This window comes from Lactuca virosa, chromosome 9 (assembly GCF_052849685.1).
Source record: "Lactuca virosa cultivar CGN04683 chromosome 9, Lactuca_virosa_CGN04683_v6, whole genome shotgun sequence".
Taxonomy (NCBI): domain Eukaryota; kingdom Viridiplantae; phylum Streptophyta; class Magnoliopsida; order Asterales; family Asteraceae; genus Lactuca; species Lactuca virosa.
Genome location: NC_136434.1, coordinates 78481301 through 78488043, shown reverse-complemented (window position 1 = coordinate 78488043; position 6743 = coordinate 78481301). Strand labels below are relative to the sequence as shown.

At 37.7% G+C, this 6743-nt stretch overlaps 2 protein-coding genes across 3 annotated transcripts; one reads left to right on the top strand and one right to left on the bottom strand.

The window, feature by feature from the left end:
• Positions 1–479: 479 nt before the first annotated feature.
• LOC145138643 (somatic embryogenesis receptor kinase 1-like) lies at positions 480–4100 on the top strand. 2 transcript variants are annotated; one of them, XM_079072689.1, is made up of 11 exons: positions 480–999; positions 1392–1524; positions 1597–1668; positions 1738–1881; positions 1970–2041; positions 2142–2213; positions 2322–2434; positions 2539–2667; positions 2746–3087; positions 3168–3562; positions 3634–4100. In XM_079072689.1, exons 1-11 carry the CDS (start codon positions 903–905, stop codon positions 3946–3948), a joined length of 1884 nt encoding a protein of 627 aa, XP_078928815.1. In that variant the 5' UTR covers positions 480–902; the 3' UTR covers positions 3949–4100. The 2 variants fall into 2 exon arrangements, with proteins under 2 accessions (XP_078928815.1, XP_078928814.1); XM_079072688.1 differs by having other exon boundaries at positions 481–999; positions 2536–2667.
• Positions 4101–4209: 109 nt separating this feature from the next.
• Positions 4210–5828, bottom strand: LOC145141462 (transcription termination factor MTERF8, chloroplastic-like). Its single transcript, XM_079074746.1, has one exon. The coding sequence runs from the start codon at positions 5653–5655 to the stop codon at positions 4510–4512; it is 1146 nt and encodes a 381-aa protein (XP_078930872.1). The 5' UTR covers positions 5656–5828; the 3' UTR covers positions 4210–4509.
• Between the last annotated feature and the right edge of the window lie 915 nt (positions 5829–6743).

The window sequence follows — 6743 nt, the reverse complement described above, 5'->3', positions numbered from 1 at the left end:
CTGGTTCATAAGTAAAAAATATAAAAAATGTCTAGATGATACCATTTTACCATTAACAAAAAAATGAAAAAAATACATCACACCCTTTAAAATAATCGGTTGCAAAACTACCCATTTCAATTGAATTTTGATGAATAAAGACATTTTAAATTATTTTTTATAAATCTATAAAAGAAAATACTGGTAAAGTGAAATATCTTATCTTAGGAGTAATAAAATCCCATTAATCCATCCCAGATCATTTTAACTGATATTAAAACCTTATTTTAAAGATTATCAATCACATTACAGTTACACGTCCCTGTTGTCATTTAAAGGTTCGGTCCATTTTTCACTTGTAAATTCAAAAAACAAAAATACACGTGTACCTACGGGGCAGCTAGATAGTAGATACCAAGGCAGCGGTCAGCACTCTAGAAACTCGGGCAGCTCGGGCAGACAGCTCTCAAAAACTACGGCACACGCCCAAAAAGACACTAATCTCTCTCTCTCTCTCTCTCTCTCTCATACACTGTGCATCGGTGCTGCAACCTAACTGAGCAGAGAGGTTTGGGGTGGGGATGCGTAGGGTAGAAACAAGTGAAAAGTTTGCAAAAAGGGGCACGTAAAGATACCACCCACCAGAACATTTCAAGTTTCTTTTTGGTTTTTCCTCTCTCACTCCCTTTTCCTAGAGATCCCTCTTTTGTTTCAGACCAGTTGTCGTTTTTCTAGTTCGCAGTCGTGGAGATTTGAGGGATTTTGGGGTTTTGGGTTAGGGTTTTTGTGGGATCACTTGTTTTTTCATGTAATGCTGCATATAAATGCGTTCTATCTACATTTTTCAGATGAAATTTGAAGTTATATAACTGATAATCAGTGGGGAATGTCGTGTGTTTATATGTATCTTGCCTAAATACGAAATGCGGAGAAATTCGGTGATGTCGTTTGTAGGAGGGTTGATCACAGTGGTTCTCGCTCTGATTCATCATGTTAAGCTCACGAATGCAAATGTGGAAGGTGAGATTTCGATTTGCATTATTACATGTTTCCTATCGTTTTCTAAATTTAGGGGTTTTGTCAATTATAGATTTGACTAATCTATCTTTGAAATTGGGAATCTTCAGGCTGCTAAATTTAGTAATAAAATCAATCTGATTGACATTTTGATGCATGTGTCACGCATTTCACTGTTCGATTGTTAATTTCACCATCATCTTAACTATTATATGATGAAGATGCATGATTTCTTATCTTTTACAGAAATCTGATACTCCAATTTCTTAAATTTCCCAATTTTTTCTTCAAATGGTTATATTCGTTAGTAGCAATTTATAATCCTCTTTTATTACAATATCATCTTCATCGATTCCAACCTTTATCACTAATTACCAATTCAAATCCATCTACAGGTGATGCTTTACATAGTTTAAGAACCAACTTAGAAGATCCCAATAGTGTTCTTCAAAGTTGGGATCCCACTCTTGTTAACCCCTGCACATGGTTTCATGTCACCTGTAATAACGATAACAGTGTCATACGAGTGTAAGTTCATCCATTTTCTATATATTCATGTCGCATAACATAAAATGAATCTTTGTTTTTTTTTTTTCTCAGAGATTTGGGAAATGCAGCTCTTTCTGGAACTTTAGTCCCGCAACTTGGTCTACTAAAGAATCTGCAGTACTTGTAAGTTAAATAAATGTTCTTTTTACTCCATTAACAATCAATAATATTTCTTGAAATTGTTTTCTGCAGAGAACTTTACAGCAATAATTTAAGTGGACCAATTCCTAGTGACCTTGGAAATCTAACAAACTTAGTGAGCTTAGATTTGTATCTCAATGATTTTTCTGGCCCAATTCCAGTCACATTGGGCAAGCTCTCCAAGCTGCGGTTTCTGTAAGTATACTATTTTGTTAAATGTCTAAAATACCCTTCATTCACGAGTTGAATATCTAATGATTTTGTCTCTTTTCTGCAAGGATAGTCGACTCAACAACAACAGTTTGACCGGTCCAATTCCTATGCCATTGACCAATATCACATCCTTGCAAGTTCTGTAAGCATTTCCTCCCTCTCTCTTTGTGTTTTTTCATAACTTTATATGCTTTTTACATTCTACATTTGTGTTTGATCTGTTGTCTGTTATCTGTAATCAGTGATCTGTCAAACAATCGTCTATCGGGGCCTGTTCCAGATAGTGGCTCATTCTCACTTTTTACACCAATCAGGTTAGCTAACTAACTAACTAACTAACTCTGATTAATTAATCTAAATCAAGTTTTTAATTTTTTTAAACTTTCAAAAAACCACTACTTACATAATCCCTTGATTATCAGTTTTGCTAATAATCTGGATCTTTGTGGCCCGGTTACTGGACACCCATGTCCAGGATCACCTCCGTTTTCACCACCACCACCATTCGTCCAACCACCGCCTATTGCCGCCCCAGGTGACTTAACTTTTCAATATTCTTTTTTGAAAATTACATATATTTTGTTACTATATCAATGGCTGGATATAAAATATAAATATATTTTTGTTATGTTTCAGTAGGAAAAAGTGCCACCGGAGCTATCGCCGGAGGAGTTGCAGTCGGGGCGGCGTTACTCTTTGCCGCTCCGGCCATCGCCTTCGCGTGGTGGCGGCGTCGGAAGCCTCAAGAATACTTCTTTGACGTGCCCGGTTAGTAATTTTTGATTCGGTCTAACAAAAATTTTCGTTTATGACGATTTTAACCCTCGAGAATCTTCCTAATTACAGCCGAAGAAGACCCCGAAGTTCATTTAGGACAACTTAAAAGATTTTCTTTACGAGAATTACAAGTGGCAACCGATAGTTTCAGCAATAAAAACATATTGGGTAGGGGCGGTTTCGGAAAAGTCTACAAAGGGCGGTTAGCCGACGGCTCTTTGGTAGCTGTAAAACGGCTAAAAGAGGAACGGACGCCAGGTGGCGAGCTTCAATTCCAAACGGAAGTCGAGATGATTAGCATGGCGGTTCACCGTAACCTCCTTAGATTACGTGGCTTTTGCATGACACCAACCGAAAGATTACTAGTTTACCCTTACATGGCAAACGGTAGTGTCGCTTCGTGTCTAAGAGGTAAGGGTATTTTCGTCATTTGGCATTTCCCGTTATGTCATCGGTTGTCGCATTTTTGACGTGATTTTGTGAATTTATAGAACGGCCGCCGAACGAGCCGCCGTTGGATTGGCCGACACGTAAGCGGATTGCGCTGGGGTCCGCGAGGGGGCTTTCGTATTTGCATGATCATTGTGACCCGAAGATCATACATCGTGATGTGAAAGCGGCTAATATTTTGTTGGATGAAGAGTTTGAAGCGGTTGTTGGTGATTTTGGTTTGGCTAAATTAATGGACTATAAAGATACGCATGTCACGACAGCTGTACGTGGGACAATTGGCCATATTGCCCCCGAGTATCTTTCAACCGGGAAATCATCGGAAAAAACCGATGTTTTTGGTTACGGGATTATGCTTTTGGAACTTATTACCGGTCAACGCGCGTTTGATCTTGCTCGGCTTGCCAATGATGATGACGTCATGTTACTTGATTGGGTATGTATTTCTCAAACCCTGCTGTCTGTTATCTGTTATCTGCTATCTATCTGATTTGTGGTTTTTTAAAGGTGAAAGGGCTATTGAAAGAGAAGAAATTGGAGATGTTAGTGGATCCGGATTTAGAGACGAATTATGTGGCGACAGAAGTGGAGCAGTTGATCCAGGTGGCGTTGCTATGTACACAAGGGTCACCGATGGACAGGCCAAAAATGTCGGATGTTGTACGGATGTTGGAAGGTGATGGGTTGGCGGAAAGATGGGATGAGTGGCAGAAGGTGGAGGTGCTCCGCCATGAACTTGATCTTATGCCGCTACCGAGTTCTGATTGGATTCTTGACTCCACTGATAACTTGCATGCGGTTGAATTATCGGGCCCTAGGTGATGGAAATTGGAAAGAAATGGTCTTTTTTTTTTTTGTTTAGTAGGGATCTTGACATGTTGTAATCCTGTTTTTATTTATTTGGTATGTATAACTAGTAACTAGTAATCTATAATATAAGCTTCAATGTTATAAAAGGTTGTTATATAATATAATTTGATTTTTATTCTCTCTAGATCTTGGAAGAAAGATGTAGAGATAAAACCAAATGCCAAAAAGACACAAAACCAAATAATGCGACATTAACCCTTATTAACAATTGCATAAATCAACCAAAAAACCAAATATTATTTAAAAAAAGAGATCATATCACTCATTTCAAATACAGATAATGCTTGAGCTCATGTTCTACAACAGTTCTCGCATTCAGTATCTCCTCCTACACTACAAGAAAGTCTAGTTTTCCTACAAGTAAATCGATCATACATAAAAACTTGAAAGGCATAAACAGTCACCAAGAATCTTGAAGCTCAATTACATGAATGTTCTTCAAGTCGCTTTACCTTTCAAGTAACAAAAAATTTCGTCGTTATCCTTTCAGCAACTAAAAGCCAAAAACCAAACTCAAGAAACTCTTTCAACATTATCCATGTAAGTTTCACAAATACCGGGTATATCATTCTCAAAACCCTTCAAAAATTCAAGAAACCTTACCTCAGAGTAAGTTGCAATTGTAATAAGAGATAACTTATCCTTCACTAACTTCTTCTCTTTCAAGATTTTCAACATCGTGTTCCTTGGTATAACCCTTTTATTCAAACTTAACGTGAAGAAAGTGTTGCAACTCAACAAGTATGCAGGTGTATACCCAAGTTCCTTCATGAAAAAATCCAGCTTTTCACGAATGTTACCTTCGGATTTGTTCAAAACATAAGGTTGATTCCTAAACAACAAAGAAATCTCCGAATCAGACCAACCAAAACTCTTAAAGATTTTCATCTTTTTCTCAACTTCTGAATCACTAGACCATAACACTACACTTGCAGCATGAATAAAACAAGGTAACTCACGCGAAATCCCCAATTTCTCTTCTACATAACTCAGCCTACTTTGGAGCAGTTTTGGATCAGCCATGAGCTTTTCAGGGTTGCTTAACATGAACTTCATGATTCTCTCGTTTGATAAACCAAATGTCCGCAACAGCGAGATGTTTGTTGATAGTCGTTTCATAGAAGAAGTTGTTACATACAACCATCTTGATTTGTTGATAACTTCAATCACTTTTTCATCACTACCCAATAACTTTTTAAGGAGATCGAGACCAGGCATGATTCGGGTATGTAGACCATACCCGAAAATCTCAGGGTTCTTCTTAATGAGACTAACGAGATCCGAACCGGATAACCCGAGTTCCTGAAAAACCTTGAGTTTAGGTTCTAGGGTTTTGCTGGCTTTGCATGTAAGGATTTTGGGAGCAGAAGAGATGATTTGTCTGATCTGGGAAAGGTCTAATCCGTAACTTTTTAAGAGATTAAGAACTGAATCGGAATTAATTGGGGATCTGAGATTGGTTACTTTACCTTTGGAGGAGACGGAGACGGCGACGGCGTCTTGTTTGGAGAAGTGGAGGGAATCGACTAGATAATCGACCATCAAAAGAGGTTTCCGGTCGGCGGAGGTTTCATGAATGGGCGACAATGAGGAGTAGCGAACAGCATGAGATCGGAAGAAGGCGGAGAAGCGGAACATGGCGATGGTGGTATGTTTCATTTCAGCAGAAAATAGCGGGCATTATCAAATACTTAAGAAAAATAAGCTGGCCTGTTAAAGTTCTAAATTTTGAAAAAGGGGAACATTAATCAACAAAACCAAACTACAACCGAATTAATCAACAAAACCGAATATTTTTAAGGTAGATGGTTTGATTTTCATTTTTCTAAGCAATAACCAGAGGTTTGGTTGTGGTTTAATAGGGAAACCGACTATAAAAAAACTGAACTAATAGCCTTATTATATTTATACATATAAATTATAAATTATCGATAAATAAATAAATAAATTATCGATAAATAAATAAAGTCTAGAGGCGATTTAAAAACTATAAATTATAATTATAGAAAAATAAATAAAGTCCAAACCCAGTTTAAAAACTTTTAAAAATCCACTAAGTATAATAAAATTTAGATTTCTTTTTGCTTCTTAATCATTTTCTTCTTCTCCCACATCTATTATATATAACATAAAAGCATAAAACCTTCGGCAACAGTAAACTTTTTTCTCTTTCCTGTTTTGCCACAGAACTTTCTTCTTTTCATTCTAACGCCTTACGATTTCCTTCTTTCATTCTTCTTTTCTGTTCTTATCTTCTCCCTGCCGGCTTCTTCTCCAATCATAATCCTTCACCGCCATTACAGGTATCTTCTGTACCTTTATCCGCTTCCTTTTCTCTTTTCTCAATTCTTTCCCACACCATCTCTCTCCCTCGGTGACTGACTATTACGATTTCCTTCTTGAATTCCCTTCACTTCCTCAAACCCACACCACTTCACTTCACCTACTTTCCTCACCTGGGCTGCAATCCATGAATCGGAAGATTGATCGACGGTGGTAAGATGTTTGCGCACCACCACCAGGGAGTTCGTTCTTCACCCCTCTACAAATTTACCTCTGTCTCCTTCAATTACATCGGTACAGAATACCCTACATCACCGGAAACACCATATCTCGAATCGCTCTTATCTGCCGACGTCAACACATCCGTAGTTGTTTGTTTGCTTCCTTAAGGTATGTTCTTTTCTACTATGAAATCGATAAACAACCATCATACGCTCAAAAAAATAAAAGAAACCCACTTCCTT

What these genes read in the sequence shown, in the direction of transcription:
- LOC145138643 (XM_079072688.1), top strand. Translation starts at nt 903, where the DNA reads ATGCGGAGAAATTCGGTGATGTCGTTTGTAGGAGGGTTGATCACAGTG. An exon ending in CTAAAGAATCTGCAGTACTT is followed by an intron (nt 1,669 to 1,737) that starts GTAAGTTAAATA and finishes TGTTTTCTGCAG; the next exon opens with AGAACTTTACAGCAATAATT. An exon ending in TGTCGCTTCGTGTCTAAGAG is followed by an intron (nt 3,088 to 3,167) that starts GTAAGGGTATTT and finishes GTGAATTTATAG; the next exon opens with AACGGCCGCCGAACGAGCCG.
- LOC145141462 (XM_079074746.1), bottom strand. Translation starts at nt 5,655, where the DNA reads ATGAAACATACCACCATCGCCATGTTCCGCTTCTCCGCCTTCTTCCGA.